Source organism: Phaethon lepturus, unplaced genomic scaffold (assembly GCF_000687285.1).
Source record: "Phaethon lepturus isolate BGI_N335 unplaced genomic scaffold, ASM68728v1 scaffold14568, whole genome shotgun sequence".
NCBI lineage: Eukaryota > Metazoa > Chordata > Aves > Phaethontiformes > Phaethontidae > Phaethon > Phaethon lepturus.
This window is the reverse complement of record NW_010555605.1, coordinates 43256-64866: the sequence shown is the minus strand read 5'-3', so window position 1 is coordinate 64866 and position 21611 is coordinate 43256. Positions and strand designations below refer to the sequence as shown.

At 40.6% G+C, this 21611-nt stretch overlaps 1 protein-coding gene across 1 annotated transcript in view; it reads right to left on the bottom strand.

The window, feature by feature from the left end:
- Positions 1–12988, bottom strand: part of LOC104624771 (MAR-binding filament-like protein 1) — a gene marked incomplete at its 3' end in the record, with an annotated part of 14085 nt that extends 1097 nt beyond the window's left edge. The window contains exons 1-8 of the mRNA XM_010292221.1: positions 12907–12988; positions 9899–9984; positions 7886–7997; positions 5990–6125; positions 4915–5143; positions 3964–4086; positions 2508–2617; positions 593–674 (exon numbers count right to left, since the gene is read on the bottom strand). Of these exons, the coding sequence (XP_010290523.1) occupies positions 593–674; positions 2508–2617; positions 3964–4086; positions 4915–5143; positions 5990–6125; positions 7886–7997; positions 9899–9984; positions 12907–12988 (960 nt within the window). The remainder of the gene's footprint in view (positions 1–592; positions 675–2507; positions 2618–3963; positions 4087–4914; positions 5144–5989; positions 6126–7885; positions 7998–9898; positions 9985–12906) is intronic.
- Positions 12989–21611: the final 8623 nt, after the last annotated feature.

Genomic DNA, 21611 nt, shown 5'->3' with positions numbered 1-21611 from the left:
AGGTTCAGCAGATAGAGTGCCACCATTAGTTAAATTTTCCCCACATGCAATAAAAGTTAATAATGTAAAAAAGCATGGAGCAAATCAGCAAGAAGGACTATGAAAACTGCACACTTGGCCTTCCAGACCAGCAGCCAAACTTCATCCTTGTTAAGAAATCTCGCCACAATCCTACATACATCTGTCTGCCCCATTCTCTTATTGGACATGTACACCCTCCCAAGTCAACATCCTAATCTCATAACCCTCTATTCCCTTGCATCCCAGCACACAAGACTCACCTTCAAGCTCACCCCACCTCTCAGTGCCCCTTAAGTCTTTATCAGCCCATGGAGTCAGTTGAAGAGCAGATCTTGTCCCTACCTCCAGCATGACCTCCAAAGCCCAAGTCGAATAGAAGGTAGAGGCCACATGTCCTGCAAATGTTTATGTCCCTTTTCCCTGCTCACACTCACCATGCACAGAGGCACAGGCAAATCAAAGGACCTAAAGCACCTCACATGTCACACTTTGTGCAGGCCTGTTCTCATTGAATGTTTCAACAAGACAAGGCCTAGGAAAAACTGAGCCACAAGAAAAATATCTCTCTTACCTTTTCAAGTTCCTTACTGAAATCCTCCTTTTCTTGGGTAATTTTTGATTGTAAAAGCCGTAACTCAGCATCAAGCTGAATTCTATTAAACAAAGCCAATACAGACATATTTAAAGGGTATTAACAAATAAAATAATTCTTAAAACTATTAAAAATTATGCATTTTTATTCTCAGGCCCTTCATGTGAACATAAGCCATGTAGATGCACACATTTGAGCTCTGTTCCATTCAGATATCCTTATTTGTTACTTCTCTCTAATATATCCGATGAGAATAAAACCTGCAAAGGTAAGGACATAAAAAACTAGCAGCTTTCTACTGCAATAATCTTAAAATAAAAGCCAAGGAAGACTTGTGGGGAAAGGCAATATTTTCTGTAGACAAACTGATGGGAAAAGTATACAAGGAGAAAGAAGACAGGCTTTCAGGTAGGTAAGTCCTACCAGCAACAGGTCTACAGGTTAAAATGGGAAAGTTTGAGCATAGATTTATCTTTCTTGCTTTGGATCAACATTGCACATTTGTATGCTTTACAGGATACAGTCAGAACAAGGGATATTCGCTTCCTTTTTCTACCTTCTATACAAAACAGGAGTCATGCAAGAAGCCTGAGCCTACCTAGAAAACTGTTTGAAGAAAGAAATCTAATACAGAGGAGAAGAGGATATCAAAAAGAAAAAAGAGGAGTAGAAAACTCCAGCATCCTAGCAGTCTTACAGCAAACAAATACAGAACCAGAAATGCATATTGATGAGGCTTTGAGAGCAAGTGCCAAACACTGTGAAGGAAAAAATACATTGACTGGATACTTTAACTCAACTGCCTAACTCGTCTGTTACATCAAATAGTAGAATGAGTTATGAAGGACAAACACTTTAAAATAAAGACCTTCACAACACTGAGCAGTTACAAAAATACAGCACAAAAAGAACAGAAAGACAATGCTTCTGTTACACTCAGGCTATGAAATTCACCATAGCCACAGCTCTCTGGTCATCACCAGATCATAACTATTTGGATCCTCAAAACATCAGCACGGTCAACTTCCCTAGCACAAATATTTCTCGTGAAGTTAATAGTCAGGAGAGTAAAGATAAGCAATTTATAACTGCCTACAGGATCAAGGGCCACGGCTGGCTGCAGTTCATTTTTTACAGTAATTACATTATTAATTAATGGCAACATTCATTTCATGAAGACATTAATGAATTAGTTCTGCCATCAAGAAAAATAGTAGAGTTCAGAGCAATAATTTTACCCAAGTTTCCAATAATTCATATTTTCTTCTTTGTAGGGATTCTTAGCTCAGCTTGTGGAGGGAAATGGGTTCAAACAAGAAGCTTGAATCACCAGGAAGAGTCTAAAAATTTTTCCCCCACCACTTCAGTCATATAACCCTTCAGAAGGCCTACGACAGAGTCACAAGAGAAGCAGCTATGGAGCTAGCCTGGATAATGCTAAATTGACGATCTCCACATTGAGCTCCGTGAGCGTAACATAGACAAGCCCATAGAAAGACATTCAGATTATTTTGCTTATTCATATCATTTGTGATGCTTTGCACCCCAGATAACATACAGAAGTCTCTGTGCCATAGCAAATATAAGTATTCCAGCTGATAGGAAGATGATAGCATGTGCAGGGAGTAATGACTGAGTTTCCTACCATATGTAATTTTTAGAATAACAGTATAACTCTAGTCCAAAGTGCACCATTTGTGAATAGTTCCCTGATAGCTGTCCTCCAAGTCTTTACTCTATGCCCACTGAAGCCAGTAGAAAGATTGCCATTAAATAGTTTACATACTTTACAGAATTTGGCTGGTTCTTTTTAAATATTGGGGAAAAAATCCTTCAGAAAACATTGATGCAGGTTTAGCAAAAAGATCGAATTAAATGGTCTAATAATTCTTACTTCTTTTCTGAGAGTGCCAGCATGTCTGTCTTTTTAAATTCCAGGGTTTTTTCCAGTTGCTTGCTTTTTTCTTTCAGTTTTGCTACGAGAATTTCCTCATTAAATATAGCCTACAAAAAAAAAAATATAACAGACTATATCAAAATATATGAAGTTTCCAAAACAGCAGATAATGAATCCCTTTACTGTCATTGGGTTTTGGGTATTGGTTGAGGGGTTTTTTGAGATTTCATAATATCTGCATGAGACACTACTGTTTTCTAGCCACTCTGACATTTCACAGTCAAAATTACTACAGCCTGCAAAGAAAGAATACTGAGGAAACAGCGGCTAAGGCTGTATTTATTGTATTTAATCACTGAAGGAGTTAAAAAAAAAAAAATCAATGCAGGTTGATAATGAAAAGAAACTTAAAATATTAACCTGAATGAAATCTGTCATTTAAGGGAACCTTACTGCAGAGTTAACTCAGGTACAATTCTGTAATTTGTGCTAACATGATACTCATTCAGACAGAAAGGACTTTTACTGGCAAGGCAACTTGGCAAAACTAGGGCAGAAAATTACATTTTTCGTCTCGGTTTGGCTCAACCCATTACACAAATAGTTTTGCAGAATGGTTGCTTCCAGTAGTGCTGAGGTAACTCAGCAGATGTTAAACTACACGTAGTTTGAGTTAACTCTGCAAGAACTCATAAAAGGAAAGATGAAGACACTGATCTTTCCTTACCTTTCTCTGGCAAGTCATCCCTGAAAAAAGGGAAAAGTAGTTCTAGAGTAGGCAGGGTTGAACTGGAAGCCACTATTAAACAGGTGGAAGACAGAGAGAACCTGGTTGTCTTTTAGCCCTATTAGCTTTGACTTTCCAGATCTTGAGCCTCCTTAAAATTGTCAAGTCCACTTGTGTGGAGTTACTTAGGCTGTTGAATGCATTCCCAGGCAGCTGGGCATAACAGTCTCCTTGCTTATTTTAGTTTCTACGATGCTTTTCCAGTACAAATTCTTTCATAATATCTCAACAGAGTCTTGTTTTCTAAATTTCTTTCTATTTCTTCCCCATATATCTGTTGATTATCATTTCTCTTTTTCAGCTAGTCCTCCAACTAGCTCCACCAGAGGTATGTGCTGCACTGGGATCCAAGTCATCTTCTCACTGACTTTGTTTAATGTTCCCTATAAGAATGTCCTGACAAATAGATGGACCAGCACAGAGTAGCCAACTGTTAGACAAAGTGGTAAAGACAGCGTATACGGACCATCTATTTTTGAAAGTAACATTATAACCAAGTAACTAACAGTTAACAATGTCACTCAATCAGATATCATGCAAGCTTATGTTTCTTCTTAAAAGGTAGGAACTGCATTTCTCTATAAATTCCCCTCACTTTGACCAATTATGAAATTGAGTTTTGATCTCAGCACTAATGATCCAAAGCAATTTTGTAATCTAACTTACCGTTGAATTCACACTTATCAAATGCTGTAGGTCCAAAAATTTTATATTCAAGTTTTCAAATTCATGCTTTTTCTTGGAAGTTTTTGCCTCTTGAGCATCAAGGATTTTTTTCATTTCTCTTTTCTACATTAAAAATAATACAATTAATTGAGCAATATACTTTGCATTATTTTAAAATGTATATTAAAACCCCTGAACCCTTCCAAAATTAAATAAGCACAAAATTTACAATGGAAGAAAATAATTCTCTGCAAAAGCCACAGCTAAATACCAAATGACCAAATTCTATAAGAAAAAAAACAATAATTAATTAGCATGCACATTAGGACCTGATCTGTCAAGATTTCCTGTGATTTTATTCCAGTGTAGGAACTTGATCATACCATATTTTCTACTAGAAAGTTTTCTTTTAATCTGATCATCTGGTTTTATGTTATTGTTCAGAAAGGATATCAACTATACACAACTGAAAGTAGGGCATAATATATAAAACAGTAAAACCTTATCTCGGAGCTTGCTAGAAGAGATAGGTACCTTTATTTTAAGTAGTTTACCTGGAGGGGTTGAATTCTCAGTATATTATTTTTTTTGTCCCACACTCAGTAAGAAACATCAATACAGACGTGACATTCTGAGATGTGCTGCTAGAAAACCTATTTCATATACCATACAATTGTGATGTATGCATGTTTGTGTGTGTATATATGTACACACCTGTCCTGGTTTCAGCCACGGTAGAGTTAATTTATCAACACCCCACACACATAAACACATGTATACAGTAGTGAAAACTGCATGTGTGCACCCAATGCCAAGAGAGGTGCTGTTCTCTTTGGCTGCTGTGGAGACCTAATGTTAACTCCATATAATAAATACAACATCTGGAATAATTTCTATGGTCATTTTGGTTTTGGCACTGTAAAACTGTGAAGTACATTTCAAAACCTTTACCTTATTATCACATTCTTCTTTCTCTTTCTCAAGTTTACTCATTTTTTCAGCTATTTTTTCTTCCAATTCTGCTAATGCTACCTTTGCCCTGATTATTTCTCTTTCTGTATCTCTCGTTTTCTCAGAAGTCTCAATTAAGAGAGCATTTGTGTTAACTTTAGTTGCCATCCTTTCATTCAGCAAGTCTACTCTTTCTTTATACTGTGCCCGCAAGTATTCTTGTTCCTCGCTGAAAAAAAAAAAAAAGATAGAAGTTATATTTCCTGCCATTTATTCAGATCAAAGACTTGGTTTGGATGTTTGTTGAAATAAATACTTGCCTATCCATACATTTGCAACTCAGTCTACTATAGCACTATACATACTATAAAGCATGACATGCACTGGTACCTGTGATGGAGACCATCTATGACCTTGCGTTCCGTAACAGTTTTCCGTTATTTGTATTATAACATTTTCAAAGTTTTACTTTTTCTGATGTGATTCTTTTATACAAGTTTCATTAAAAATGGAATGACTGCCTGCAAGCACTGAAAGAATGAAGAAAGCAGGCTTCCCCTAAGAAACTGCACTGTGATTTATTTTTGAACAACTCCAGCAGCATGGCAGAAGGTGACAATAACATGAAATCTGGGAGGGAGAAAACAAATCTCCCAAGTCTCTGTATCTTCTTGGGGTAACTCTTGAAGAGGAAGATGGATCTCTAGCACAGTTACTGATTCAGAGTTCCTTACACAGTTGTTCTTTTAACTAAAAACTTGTCTGTAGTAGTTCTTTAACATTAATTGTTGAAAGAGAAATCTCTCTCTGCCAGTGTGAGAAGCACAGCTGCAGACAGTTTTCCCTAGGTGAGCGTACTGGGGCTCCAGAGGGCAGGCAGCAGCAGGCAGGCTCTGCTGTTCAAGAGACAAGATCTTAAAGATTAGGCTTGCCGCTGCAGAAAAGAGTTGCCTAGGAACATTTGTGGCTAGTTGTAGGGGTGAGGGCCAAGCACTACTCACCATGTTTTGATAACATTTCAGTTCTCCTTAATTATCTCACCAGTACGGTTTTCCTTGTTCAAATTAATACATACCACAGTGCAGCATTCTGTCTTTCACAAAGGGTTTGCTTCTCATCCAGTAATTCAATTTCATCAGCAATGCTTTTCAATGCAGACTGTAGCTGATTTATCTTAGCAGCACTAGACTCACGTGCAGCAGTAACAAGAGCTAAAAAACAAATAGAAAACATGCAGAAGTCTCTTAACTATAAAAAGGTATATGTGAGACAATGCATTAAGGGATTGATCCATAATCTTTAATTCACTACTATAGGTACTGTCACCTGGTAGGGGATATCTGTGATTCCAAGACACCAACACCCCTGAAATCACACACTATTTTGGTAGTTTAGTCTTATCACATTTTCCCTGAGTCATCTGCATTTATCAACAAGAAGCCTGCTATGTTCTCACAGAATAATTGCTCTTTGTCATACTGTATGTCTAAGAAATTCCTTAGACATATAGAAAACTGATAAAAATTACTTCTTTGCCCCCCAAGAAATCTTCAACACAACCAGCTCTGGCAGAAAGGGACAAGGAGCAGGATCACCTTGCTTGAAATTCAATAGCATTTCTCCCAGAAGAGCCACTGCTGTGTGAAAGTGAAAAGCCTGCATGAAGCAGCACTGTGGATAAAGCTCCTCTGTGCAGGGGTGTTGTACTACAGCATCTTTTCAGCTTCTGAGGTAACAGCCACATTAGTGTACATCCACACACGCAAAACATTTAGGCAGTGCAGAATGGGAGCAGCTAGTATAAACAGCCAACTAACTGCATAGCAGCCATGTGCTATAGGCAGAGAGAAGGTAAGGGAGGAAATTTGCTATAAGAAAGTAATCAAACATATAATGTAGCTGGGAGGAAAAAAAAGAAAAAGCGGAAAAGAAAAGCGGAAAAGAAAAGCGGAAAAGAAAAGCGGAAAAGAAAAGCGGAAAAGAAAAGCGGAAAAGAAAAGCGGAAAAGAAAAGCGGAAAAGAAAAGCTCTGGCTGCTGTTTTATGATGAACCTAAAAGCTGATCTAACTCTGTAGTAGTCCAAAAGGAGCAGTCCTGCTCTCCCTGGCCACTCTGCTACATTGCCATCCCTCTTCCTGTGCCACAACTAACAATCATGCAGGTCCATGGTTAGCCAAATGAACAACTCCAACTCCCTTGTTTCTCCAAAAAAGAAGAAATCCTAACATTCATCTAGATCAACTCCTTGACTACTTTGCTTTGTGACTACAGTGCAAAGAGAAGGGTGGTAGCAGAATATGCCTGGGTCATCTTATAAGTCAAGCCATACTGAGAAAAAAAGAGAAATAGAGTTGAAACTTTATTTTAATCTAGATATCTACATTTGAGCTAAGGCTTTAACCTCCATTCATAGCTAGTGGTGAGAAAGAGGCACTTCCAGCTCATGATTCTTCTGAACATTTCTTTAAACAATTATTCTAGGGTAAGACGAATCATACCTAGAAGTATCTCTTTCTCTTCTAAAAGAGAACATCTAAAAGAGGCATTTGATATGCATTTGGTCAGATGAACCCCACCCAAAAGTAATGCTTATCTGATGTGACATTATTATCCCTACTTCACAAAGAGGGAACTTGCAGCACAGAGCACTCAAGTGCTCCATCTCAAGTGTCAGAGAAAGGCTGTGGCACAGTTGGGATCAGAACTGAGTGCTGCAGTTCCCCAGTCATTCCTCTAGTGCTTGTGCATGGTCTTCAATGGAGATATCTCTCATTTACATTCTTATGTGAGAGAATAATCCCTCACAGTATCATGCATCAGCAAACACCTATCCTTTTTCATTAATAACTTATTATTGAAAGTGATTTACCTTTAGCAGTAAGATTTATTTTATAGAATACTTCAAATTCTTTAAAGGCATAGAAAATTCAGTTCTCTTGTTTTTTTTCAGAGCTGGTTAAGTCAGTATTACCTGACATCTCTGCAATAATCTCTCCTGGAAAATTCCGCATTCTGAAGCGAAGATTGCTGTTTTTTATAGTCTCTTCTTCCAGGCATTCAAGGGTATGCCTTCGAATTTCTTCCTGACAATTAAAAAAAACAAGAAGTGAGAACCAAGCAATACAACAGATGAAAAAGCACTTCTTCCTTACAAATCATTATTTCTTTTTTTTTTAGTTAGTTGATATTGGATATTTTCCATGCCTACGTATATCATTCCCCTTGCTCATACTTCCTCTCTTTCCTCCTTTCTTTCACTCTTCAAAACAAGTAACTTGCTTATAGGTAGCTTAGCAAACCTATGTATCTCCAGGATCTCTTGGCTTCTGACTGTTAACAATCTTCAGGAAGCTGTTACCTACATCTTTGCTACAAAAGCTGTGCTGGCACAGAAGGTCTTAGCTGTCAGCTTCTGCCATTGTGCATGAAAGGTGTTATTTAAGCAACAGAAGAGCCTCATTTCCCTGTGGCCTGAAGCTGCACTGAAGAAGGGGGAACTTTAGTTGGCCTTGAGACAAACTAGAAAGTCACCTTCTGGTTCATGGTTAATGGTAATGAGAAGGGTCACTGTTAGAGTGATGGTGGAGCCAGAGAAAACAGACTGAATTGATTGTGGGAGAAGCCCTCAAACAACTGAATCCCCAAAATTGTATGACTCAGAATTGTAGGTGGGTTGATGAAGCCCCAGATGTCTGGGGAAAAGAAATCAGTTCTTAAATGGATGTTGACTTTGGCATCACAACTTATGCATAAAACCAATCCTATCTTTCTCCTTTAGTTTTGATAGCTGGTGATTGTAACTGCTAAGGTGCTGTGGGAAGAAAAGATACTGTTGAATTTTACTGTCTACAGAGCAAATTCTGTATGCACACATATAAATTACTTTCATTTCCTTGGGAAGATGAAATATTTAGAGCTATAAAATAAATGTGTAAAAGGTTTTAATTTCATATGAGTTACATCCTCAATTAGCTGAAGCAGTGAAAAAGAAAACAGCTTTATGATTTCAGCACTTTACATAAAACACTCATCTGATTGATAGACTAATGCAGAGCTGTCCTGAAAGAGATGATAAAGAGGCCTACTGAAGAAGAAAGGAAAGTTTTACAAGATTTACACCTACCTAGACAAATACATTATGGAGATACTTTTAACATACCCTCTATTTGAAGCCATTCTGGCTTTAATGGCTTCAAAAGTCTTAAGCTACCTATAAACAGCCACCCTCAACTCATAATTGCTGTAAGTTCTCTTATTATCACATAAAATGCAGTGTTTCAAGGAAAGACAAATTGTTAAAAACAAAAATCCCTTTGCATCTAGTCATAGGGCAAATCACCTACCTGCTAACTCTGTACCATCTGCAGAATACACTAACATTAGTGGGCATATCCTCACAGAAACCCTAAGAGAAGCATTATTTTTCTCTCTTGCACCAATAGCATTAAGACCCTTACAATGTAAAGAGCTCTACACAAATAGACCTCTGCCTTCAGGTGACTTTTGTGATGCTCCTGTTAAGTCACTGTAGGTTCAGAGCTTACATCTCTTATCCAAAAGCAACCTATGAAGACACACTAGAATTAACTTCAACTCTAAGTCCCAATATACTCTGCTGAGCATAAGAGCCTTCCCCTTTTTATTTTGACAGAAATCTGGGCATGCCTCAAATTCCACTAACCTCTAGTGTAAATGGCATTTACTGTTGCTCCATCAAAATACCAGCAGGTGGGCTGAGGTTTGGATCAGCTGTGTGATCTATACTAGTCAAGTTGTTTTGTTCTGTTACAGCCAAACTTCTGCAGGCAGCGAAGTGCATGCAAGCACCCATCAAATTCACTCCAAACTGCCTCTCTCTCTCTTAAGGTAGAGCATAAGTCACACAAGAGAAGACTTCTAATAGTATAACTGTAAAAGATTAATTTCATGGTTACCAACCAACACTTACCTGTATATTTGAAGTTAAATATTAGATTTTTCTTACCAATTTTTTAATAGCAGCAATAGTATCTTCAAGATGCTGCACAATTTCCCCACTGAATGCCAAGTCTTCATTTTTCAAGTGTTTTTCTAAATGAAAAATACAGTGAAATTAAAATCTATCATTTTTAAGCTTCAAATATTGCTCTGTTGCTCTGCAAGAATTATTCTGGAAGAGAAGGATTTATTTTAAAATTATTTGCTAAATCTGTTTTTTCCCTGTTCTAAAGTAGGTCAGTGTCTTTCACACTCCTCCTCCTCCTGGTGCACAGAAAAGGCAGGTGCACAAATGGCATATGAAGTCCACAGGACCAGGTAAAATTTTCAGTCACAAAATGGTTCAAATTTAAATTCTGCAGAAATAATCTCTTTTAAAAGAGTCATTCAGAGAAGTTTGCAGAGGGTATTAAACTGAAGTAAAAGCTGTGGATCAAAATAATTTCCCTTTAAGCAGGGTGTAGCTAATCTTTAGCATTTTTCCAAACAGTCAGGGCTTCATTATATCTCTTTCCAACCAAAAATACTAATCCAGATTCATCAAAGCCTGAAATGAGATTTACATTACTCCAGAAGCTACTCTCTGTATTGTTAAATTTAATTTAGCTTGAGCTGGAATAATAATTGCAAGGATTTGAATTAATCCAAAATATTATTGTACCTGTTACAGTGGCATGAATTTTTTTCTATACCCTGATTTTGTAACAGAGATTAAATCCTTATAGGGGTGCAAAAAACCCCCAAATTCTTACTCCAAGCATAAGTTAATTTTTAGTGAAGACAAGGCAATGAGCCGGCTGACATGAGAGCTCTGGTTTTGATTTGACCTACTCACTTGTTTGAAGACGAGCAGCTGTCTCATTTGACTAGGATCTTTATCTGGAGTTGGTGGGAAAAAAGGCCAGGAGCAACTTATCCTAACCAAACCTTTAAGCCTTTTAAAAGTGGCATAAAAATCAAGTTGATATGCAAAAAAAGTCAGCTATCCATTTTCCATCCCTCCTGGTCTCACTCATTCAGTGCCACAGGCACAAACTTCTGGCTTCAGAACAGCATCAGTTGACCCTCGCTGCACAGCAGAGCATTACTTGCATACCACAGTCTAAAAAACTGTATTCCCTGCTTTGTCCCACCTGAAATCCCTCCTCAACCCCCCTGGCTTCTTGGGGCACGGGATGAACTGCGGCCTAGCAGTGGCCAGGAGGGCAGAGTACTGGGACCATGGACATAGACTGGTGAAGTGTTTCCATATCATCTTAGATCTCATACTATAGCTTATGTCACCCCAAGCCGTTTGTCACATTTGTGTATGCCTTTTTCTGACCTCTAGGTTATAAGCTCTTTGAGGGACATTATAATTGTACAGCCTTTGAAACTAAGCTATTGAGATAATGCCCTGCAACCAATCTCAAAAGCGACAGGGAAGCTCAGGCCCTAGTTCCATGCAGTCCTTAGTCTGATAGCTGAGGCCTGCAGAAGTGAATATTTTGTGATACACATTTATAACCACAAGCTGTGCCCAATCCTCACTATTTATAAGAAACCAGTTCTGTTAGACAAGAATAACCTTCCATTACAGTTAAACAGATTTGACAGCGATGAAAAGGTTTTAAAGTTCTGAAACTGGAAAATTTTAAATGATAACCAGAGGCAGTGTCCCCCAGCATGGGATCTATCCCTTGAGACTGCTCAGCCTTAATACACGTCTGCCACTACCTCTCAAAGTGGAGTATTTTGGAGCCAGATAAAACTCATTTGAAATGTATCTCCTGGTACTTAGTTTATTTGGTGCTTTTTCTCTGGCTAACTTCATTACATCTTGCATGATGATTAATCTTTCCTTCTAAAGCAAATTTATTCTGTTTCTAGTCATTGCTTCATCTCCTTCACAAATGCCTTTACACCAAATGGCTGATTGCTGAATTGTTACAGTTTTGCATCTCTCTAATCCATCCAGCTACCCTGAAAGCAGGTTGTATTTCTTACAAGAGACACTGTGATAAATGTGATTCTGTAGGTCACATTTATCTTCCCAGAAGGCCCAACAGCTCCATAAGCAGGTTCTTGTCTGATCTGGCCCAGGAAAAAAATTAACATTCAATACAATTCAAGGGCTTCTAACCTCTCAAGACCTGAAAGGAATGAATTTGTGCTCTGAGCATATTTAAAATTTCCTTCTTCCTTCAGATACCATGCCACATGCTCACTTCAGAGGCTGAGAAGACCACAAGCATCTGTCTCGCACCACCTGCCGCAGTGCCTGAACCACCATGCAAAGTGCATTCGCTTTCTTAATGTGCCACCAGACTTGTAGTTGAAGGAGGATTTTTCTCAGTGCTGCCCTACAATGTCAGCACTGGTGATAGTGAGGAGGTTTGTGTTACAGGTAGAGACTGCAGCTATCCATGAAAATGCTTTTTTAAGCAAGGTTTCCAGAAATAAGATGTAGTAGAAGGCCTTGAAGAGGAAAAACCCCAGACATCTTCACATATGTGCTTGCCAAAAAGTCTTGGGAGTCCCACAGAGGAACCAGATGGCCCCATATGTCACAGTAAAACCAAAAAGACAAGGAGGAAATGCATTAATAACCATGGCAGCCATCTCGTTTAGAAACACATGGCCTACACATGGCCCTTCCCCACCAAACACTTGCTGTGACTCTTCCCTTTGCATTTTATGTTATTTTATTACCCCAGTAAACCAGGCTGCAGGTAAACAGGAAAAGACAGTCCATGGCCACTGCAGCCATGGGGATAACGTTAGCCATATTTTCTTAGGCAGATATTTAAAACGGCAAAAAATGGTAAGGCACAAATAATACCCATTTAAGTATGGGTTAAGCCTGGCTCCACACGTGCTCACAGTAGAAAATATATGTACAATACAAGGTTTGGGTCTTTCCCTGCTTCTGCCTGTCCGGGGCTGGAGAGACGTTGTCCCTAGGGAGACCAGCCCTCCCTCCCAGTGCCAGGGCAGGAGGCACCTCAGCAGTCCCCCAGCCCTGCGCACACCTACCCAGGCTCTGCAGGCGGCTGAGGGCAGCCGGCGCCACCGCAGAGGACGAGAGCGCCGTGGTGGACAGACCAGGCCTCAACATGGTAGCCAGGTCAGAGCTCAGCACGGCGGCTGGGTCAGGCCTCGCTGTTGCCAGGCAACCAGGCTCTGAGGGCCCAGGGCCACACTCCATCCCCTCACCCCAGGGCAGAGGGACAGATCTCCTGGGGCTCAGGCTGGGTCTGTCCCCCCAATAGACCTCCCAGGGTTACAGGGGGTGTAGCCCCCACCCCATGCCAGCCTCCCACAGGTGCCGATGAGGAGGTCATGATGCAGACAGGCGTCTGAGGGAGGCCCTGGGCAGGAGGAGACCTCACCGCCTTCCACACATCACATCCATGGGGACAAACGGCTGGATTGTCGTTCCTTGTAGGAGTCATTTTTAGGGGGCAGATGACTGATCAGGAATTTTTGTCAATTTTGCAACCTCTGTGCTTCTGGTCCGAGGCTTTCCTCTGTCACGGATAATGAATCATGTCAAGGTTAGATCAACCTGTTACAATAAACCTAGAAGAGTCTTGGCCAACATACGAAACGATCTTCTCGCAAAACACAGTGCATAAAGTACTTTTACATCCTAGCAGTTAAACTTGATAATTTCTGGCCTGGGAGATTATGCTGGCATGCCAACCTTTCAAAACATGCAAGATTTAAAAATATTAATAATAAAGCTTAGATTTTTTATTTGTTTTTCCAAGCCTGCAGGCTGCAGTTGAGTTGTATATTGAAGCTTTCCCATGGATCTTTTTAAATACAGTCATCTGTGTTTTACAGTTATTACTGTAAAGACAGGGCCTCCAAGAACCAATATCCTCTATTCAAAATTGAAGATAAAATAGTGATTGTATGAGGGAATATCAGGTGGCACTGCTGATTATTTCCATGTGAACTAAGCTCATAGAGACAAATAATCAGCAGGATAATATAACTTCTTTTTAATTATCTAAAGACATCTAATAAAAAGTGCTGCAACTTTCCTCTGGAGGTAACCAGCTTGTTAGGAGATGGCCCCTTTCTTTCCTACATATTTATGGCTGCTGCCACCTTGCCAGGCTATTACTGGAGACCTTCTTCTTTCACAATCAGTACCGATTTATGGCTCAGCAAGGGACAATCAGCAAAGGTGGTGCCATCCTTCACCTCCAGCACTCTGAGAAATTGCTTTGGAAATTGAACTGTGCCAAGAACAGCCATGTGTTAAATGATCTGCTGTTAATCCTGTATGTTGGGTACACACACGGGACCGGATCCCAAACGAGATGAGCATCCTCCCCTCCTCCTGGTGTTTGCAGGAGGTGGGGGCAATCAGTGTCCACTGCCTTGTAGACTGTGGTAATGCTCTTCTGCAGTTTCAATATGCAAAGTATCTCCAGTTAACCCCCCAAACAGTTGGATCCATGCCTTCATTTCACTGCAGATAGAATACCATCATCTGGGTGAACTAGTAGAATACCTATCCTATCTGGTTTTAAAAAAGAAAGTCACCTGTTCATTGCATGACAGCCAATTCGGTGGCTACAAGATAAAGCTTCGCTAGGAAGAAAGGAATGGCTCTCTTTTTCTGAAAATCTTTTTAAGTCTTAAGCAGGAGTCAGGCCTTAATGAACTCAGTGGTTGCAGAATGCAGGCCGTTTTGTACCTGACTGAAATTCAGGCACCTCTGGGCCAAGTAAATAAATTGAATTCTATGATACCAAAGTACTGGAGGCAAGTTCTCAATTCTCTTGGTGAACTTAGACCCTCAGCTGGAAATTATACTTGAAAAACGAGAGTTTTTTTCCTTTTCAAGCAATTAAGCATTTCTAGGTAGAAAATTTACCCATTCTTCCTGTTTTTTTTTTTTTAATATTCTGGTCCCACTGTTGTGGCGATACAGCCACATTTGTAAAAAAGTATCAGTAGAATTACAAATTTTAATGGAAAAAATATATTTTTTCCTTATGAAATATAACCATTTTTTCTGCAAAAACAGCCTCAAAATCAGGACTTATGATGTGAAATAGTAACTTTTTTCCCAGCAGATATTTCAAGACAGAGCTTCACTAGAACTTAAAACACTGCTGCAGAGTTGCAAAGGACTTCAAGCTCTTTAACACTTAACAGAAAATTTCTAGTCGCTTTTACACAAAAGATCTTCCGCAGGCTCTTCTCCTAGAGACGTGCCTTTTCAATTGCCATCATGCTGCCTCTGGAAGTCCAATAAGACCTTATATGCAGATGTTGCTTTCAAACTCCTATCAAAGATGAGAGTGGTAAAATGGTACAGACATATAAAGTGCACCCATGAGCAAAGGATGGGCCATAAACTGGGATGGTTTTACAACTGTTGCAGGACATTTAAGCTAAGAAATACTTTGATTTCTAGCTCCAGACTTCTGGGAATTTATTGCTGCCCTGTATCTGAAATAAATTTAGCTACTGCAAATAGGGAAAGTCAAATCCCTGCTCAGCCTTATGGTGAGAGTAGCTGGGCAATGCAGCACCAGCCTAAAGGTCTGGTAGCTGAAGACTAGGTCTGAGTAAGCAGGGCTAATTTTGTCTAGGAGAATCTGCTCCCTCTTTCCTTTTACTACAACTCACAGTCTGAACATGGAGAAAGCAAATGCGTGTTCAACATGAATGAAAATTTACATCTCATAAATCATCTGCTTCCTGAGAAGTTTAGTAGAATAAAAACTAAGAAGGGAATTCCAGTAGATTTTTCTGCCTCCATTTACTTATGCCAGAAGAAAACTTTTGGTTGGTTTGCACTCATTTCTATTAACCTATCCACCACAGCCTGAATCTAATCTGGTTACCCTTTTCCCCATAATACAAAATTATGTCACAGCAAACAGGATTCACAGGGGGAGACATGGACCAGTCTTTCTTTATAGCATCTTCCTAACTCTCAGGAAACAAGAGGAGGCATGAAGCCCCATTTACATTTGCAAGAATTGACAAGCCTTTGAGATTTTGTCACAAGTCTAATGATGGCCTCACTGCTGCCTGGATGTCTCTGCTGAGCATGGAGTACCTTTCTTGGGATCACAAATATTACTAGTTAGTAATAAATGACAAGGGCAATCTTTTCTTCCCAAAGAGAATGGACTAAATTTTGAGTTCATATGATCTGAAGAGAGCTGCTCTGACTTCAGTAGATCTACTTGTCCTTATCAGAGGAGCATCTGTAATATTCTCTTCCTGCTAAATAAACACAGAGACTCTCTAATGGTTAACGCACTAGTGAAATAATTGCTGGGGGGAAAAAAATGCACATGATTCCCTTCAATCATCTTTCGTAAACTCACTTTCAGCACAAAGAAGAACCACCTGGGGAATTGCCATCTGCTGGTTTTATCAACAAGGCAATCAGCATTGTATGTAATCTATTTCCTACCTCGAACGACTCTGAGATTCACAGTGCTCATTTCCAACTCCTATTTGGGAGCTAGTGTTAATTTCCCTGACCAATAATAAATTTTAACTTCCAAACCAAAACCATGGAATGTAATTTTTTTTTCCTGTGTCATCATTAAACAATTTAATTAAGCACCAGCTTAAACAGCGTTTAGCCTTCCTGGTGTTTACCCCCAGTGTACATGTAAAGAGCAATTATATCCCCCTTTCCCAGGCTTCATGTTGTTAGCGTAATGAAGCCCAACTCTTCTGGACTCCATTCTTGTAATGGCCCCTGCATTCCCTTGGATAACCCTAACAGCACTTCTCTCCCCACTCAACACTTCGTACTGTGTTCGACTAGGGTTTTCTCAGCAATACGTGTTTCTAACCAGCAACCTTCTAGCCAGCAAGAGCATTTTCTGTTATCAATCCAGGGCATAACTTTGCATTTGTTATGCAAAATATCATCTGACTTTTGTTGCTCCTGGGTTTCAAGATTATCCAGTTACTTCCATATGACATCCCAATGGTCTCCTCCAATACTCCACCACTTTGTATCTTTAGCAAAGCTCACGAGCATCCTCTGCATCTAGGGTATTTTATTTATTTTCATTGAAATATTGAAATATGGCTGATATTTGGGAATCTTCACTACTGACCTCTCCTTTTAACACTACCAATTACCATCTGCTCCTGAAGATCTTCTTAAAATCTTCTATTAATCACCATTTTGTCTGGTTTACTTGTGATTTCTCTCATGGCACTGTATCACAGACCCCAGGTACAGGACTGTATAGCAGCTACTCTGATTTCTTTTGCAAACCTTAAGTTATGATACCATAGTTCAACCTGCATAACAGAGTCCACAACATTTCACTCTAGAAGGAAGATTTACTCAGGTCTCTTGTGACTGGAGAGCTGTAGGAGTACCTTTGGCTAAATGGCAGTAGGAACAATGTTTTTTTTTTAATTCGCACTATTGGTATAGTGTGTGAGTCATAGACTTGTGATTGCTGTTGGGAAAGTGGGCGAGACAAAACACTTGAGACTAAGAGAGATTCTTGGTTATATCCTGATGTCAGAATTAAAATTTAAGCTTATTTCTGAAAGTCTGGTGTTCAAAAGTGACACTAGTAGTATCAGGATTTTATACTACTTCAGTCTTTTTAAGCTGATGTGAAAACTTGGAGTATACTTTTTGATAGTTTTGCTTTCCATAGTTCACCACAGCTCTATATCTCAGTTGAAAAAGTTGTAAATTGTCTAGTTTTCAAGGGGGAAGAGAGGTGAGGAAGGTTTCCAGGACTTCAGAATTTCCAACTAGAAGGAATAAAAGAGGTGCTTCCTCACATGAGTTCTAAGAAGGTCACAGCCCCACCTCTTCTTAATTAAGTGCTGCAAATTTGCTGATAACTGACAAATTGAGCTGATATTCTGCTGGTAACTGTTCAGTAATAATGTTTAGCCTGTGGCAAAGGTGACACTTTTTCTCTCAGTGTAAGAGGCTAATAATTGTGTGGATGGTGCTTTCTCCGAGCAAGCATCTGTGTAACTAGGAGAAATTAAATTAGGCCTCATGTCTAACTTGGCAAATGAAGAATATTTTGTGTAAAGACATCTGCTATTAAAGTCACTCCACTGCTTGAATGTTACATATCCTTTTTTTTTTTTTTCAAGTTACATCTATAAAATATTATAGACATTTTTGGATGGGTCTGGGCTACTTTACATCACTTTAGCTAACTTAGGGGGCTGTACAAAGGAAGTAAAAATGTAACTAATACTCTCTTTATAGCTCCTTCATAAGGGGAAATATATGCAGAGGGGCCTTACTGTGAATGACAATTAGCTTCACTGGACTGAATTATTTTTTCAACTTAAACAAAAAGACCCGTGAGGAGGCAGAAATTGCAACCTTGAGGCTGAATCACTTTGATACTCAGTGAACATGAGAAATGAGTCTGATGTGTTAGTTAAGAGGCAGACAGGAGGGAAACGCCATGAAAGCATGTCAGTACAGGGTTACTTTGTCTTTCGGTTTTCTTAGGCAGCCTCTCACTGCAGCTCTATCCCATCCTCTTGTTTTGATCCTGGCCTCTTCAGCATCTCCCAGCATTTTGGCTGAGGCAGAGCCGGGATGCAAGGGAAGAGGAGAGGAATGAAAGGGAAGATGAGAACGTGGGTAATGCAGAGATGGGCACATCCCAGTCAACGGGGACTTGCCAGAGTGCTAGAAAAAACCATCTACCCACATACATGTGTCGCGGTTTAACCCGGCAGGTAACTAAACATCACACAGCCATTCGCTCACACCCCCACCCCCAGCGGGGTGGGAGAGAGAATCTGGAAAAAAAAAGCTAGAACTCATGGAGGGAGAAAAAGACAGTTTAATAGGACAGGAAAAAAAATGACAAAAGAATATACAAAACAAATGATGCACAGCACAATTGCTCACCACCCACAGACCGATGCCCAGTTAGTTCCCAAGCTGCGGCCCCTCCCCGGCCAGCTCCCCCAGCTCTATATACTGAGCATGACACCATATGGAATGGAATATCCTCTGGCCAGCCTGGGTCAGCTGTCCCGGCTGTGCCCCCTCCCAGCTCCCCGTGCCCCCCCGCCTGCTCACTGGCAGAGCAGCACGAGAAGCTGGACTGTCCTCGACTGCTCAGCAACAACTGAAGCCATCAGTGTGTGATCAACATTTTCATACCAAATCTGAAACACAGCACCATTCCAGCTACCAGTAAGAAAAGTAACTCTATCCCAGCTGAAATCAGGGTAATTTGCCTGCCCATGTAACTTTGCCTTGCACACACACGGTGACGTCCCCCAGATTACAAATCTGGCATACTTGTAGATTTAGCACTCTTTCTAAGGGAGCTGCAGAAGTGGTGAAGATAGCTGGGCTTGCAGCACGTTCAGGGGGCTCAGGAGCCCTTCCTGGTTCTACAGAGCTCATCCTCCCCCAGTAACAGCTACCCATACAAAGAAGAAAGTAGAGTTGTAGAAGTGGCAGGTTACATCTGACTTGCTAGCCTGCAGTTACTTGGATTAGGTGCTGACCAGAGGAGAACACCAACAGACGGTGAGCTGACTGTTCACTTACAGGCAGACACCAAGGACAAGGAAATGAACAGTTCAGGTAAGAGAGAAGCAGGTCAAGCCCATATACCGACTTACAGCCAACTCCCATTTCCACATGCAGCTCTGGAGAAGGATCATCCACTCTCAGTATCTTTCCCCTACCATGGCAGAGAGTAGTGGTTTGCCACTCTCCCTGTAAAGGCGCTGAGCAGCAAGAAAGCCTGGCAGAAATGAACAGAGACCGTTCCTCCTGTCATTTTCAGGCAGTGCAGCTACTGATTCTTTTATCAGTGGACACGTCTCACCCTTATCCAAATACCATATGTCCGTAGGGGCTGCATGTGCCAGCCAGTCTTACCAGGCTCCTTCATGCCAGCAGCCTCACTGCACTGATTCCTGGCTTCCCGGGAAGCTTGCATGCGAAGAATATCTTAAGAAGAGCCAGGAAGAAATACATCACACTTGGTGTTTGCAAAGCTGCACTGGGCAAACACATGGGCTTGCCACATATTTCCCTGGGCCCATATGGAGAAGGAAAGGTTGATAAGCTTACAGTTGACCGACTTGTAACCCACCAGGACAGGGATGGGAGCCAGCTGCCATCTGAAAGCGTGCAGAGAGATAGCAAAAGCTGTGGGGAAGAAGACAGACTCTCTTTAAAAGGATTAGCTGCTCACAGAATATTATATCATTCTTATCTCCTCCCAAGTCCAGGGATTTCCTGACACTGATGTGTTTTATGATTCTGCTCTCACTAGATTAATATTAAAGAGCAGTGGAAGCATAAAAGAGACCAGTAACAGCTCAGAGGCAAATACGGAGGCTAGAAAAAGAGTGGAACACTGCTGAGGCACTGAGAAGCAGGGAATCAAAACCAACAACGTGAGAGAGTAATCACATTTCACATCAAACTGCCAATGGAGTATTCATTTCAAGGCACATAGACAGATATTCAAGTGATATAAAGCACTGACAGAGCTCTTCAGTAACTATTGAACCTCTCCTTAACAGGCAGCAGTTTAGGAGCAGGCTTATAAAGTTTCTGGAAGTTACAGGTGAAACCATAGAGAAGATATTTTAAAGCCTAAGACAGACTCATTTGCAGGTGTGGATATTTTAACAAGTTTTTTTCTCCCACCAGCACGACACTCCTTATTTCATATCCCCAAGCCAGAGTTAAACTGGTTTCAGTTCAAATTAGCAGTCATTTGGGCTGGCTTTCAAAGGCAAGCTCAGCAGGTAGACCTGTTCTCTTCCTTGAAAGGCAGCACTATGCTGAGCAGACCAAAACAGCTGTCTTTACATTAGCCAGCCAGTTCCCAGCCATGCAAAGGCCTGGTCCAGACCTGTCCTTGCACCTAAACAAGCTTCCCAGCTGAGACAGAGCTCAGCCTGTGAATGTGAGTCATTGTGGTAAGTATCTTCAGCCTTCTACTGTAATCACACTAAAACATTTTAAAACATCGAACTCAATGTTGGTTTTTTCCCTCACTTGTTTGAAAACCCAAAAAGATGGAGGTAGAACCCCTCCCCATAGTGATGTTCTATGGATGAGACTTACCAGGGAACACTAAGGCCCTCACAAGCTTTCACGCCCTATATGCACAGGGGCTCTGTCATTGTAAGTTCTATAGCAGGACCAGGAGTTAGCAGAGGTTTGCAAACAAGGCTCATGGGAGCTTCGGGCATGATGGCACAAGCAGTTCGAGCCCTGGCTGAAGTTCTCTGCTTCTGATGCATCCCAGCATGATCTTCCAACCTGGTTTCAGGCACGAGATTAACCCAGCCCAGCTGCTCAGGCAACAGCACTTTCCCACTTGCAGGCTGTTACTGCCAAATATACGGAAAGTCAGGGTGGCTGCAAGGAAGTTTGGGAGCTGGGTTGGAAAGGCGGGATGTGAAAAAAGGTATAAATAAAAGGTATGAGTTGGAGAGGTGGGTGTGCAGGGGTACAGTCAGGGTGATGAGGGCCAGGGTGAAGGGCTGTGGGTTTTGAGAGAGAGTGATGCTGGAGGAGACAAGAATGGGGCTCTTGGTCGGTATTAATTTAGGCTCTTAAGAATATTTGGACTCTGCCAGAAGATTTTATTTTGTTTGACTTCCAAATACGCAGGAGATTTAGCCTTTAAATCCTGCTTGGGTTTCAGCATTGCAAAAGGCCAGTCTTGGATATAACTGCATTGACGGTGCTCAGGAAA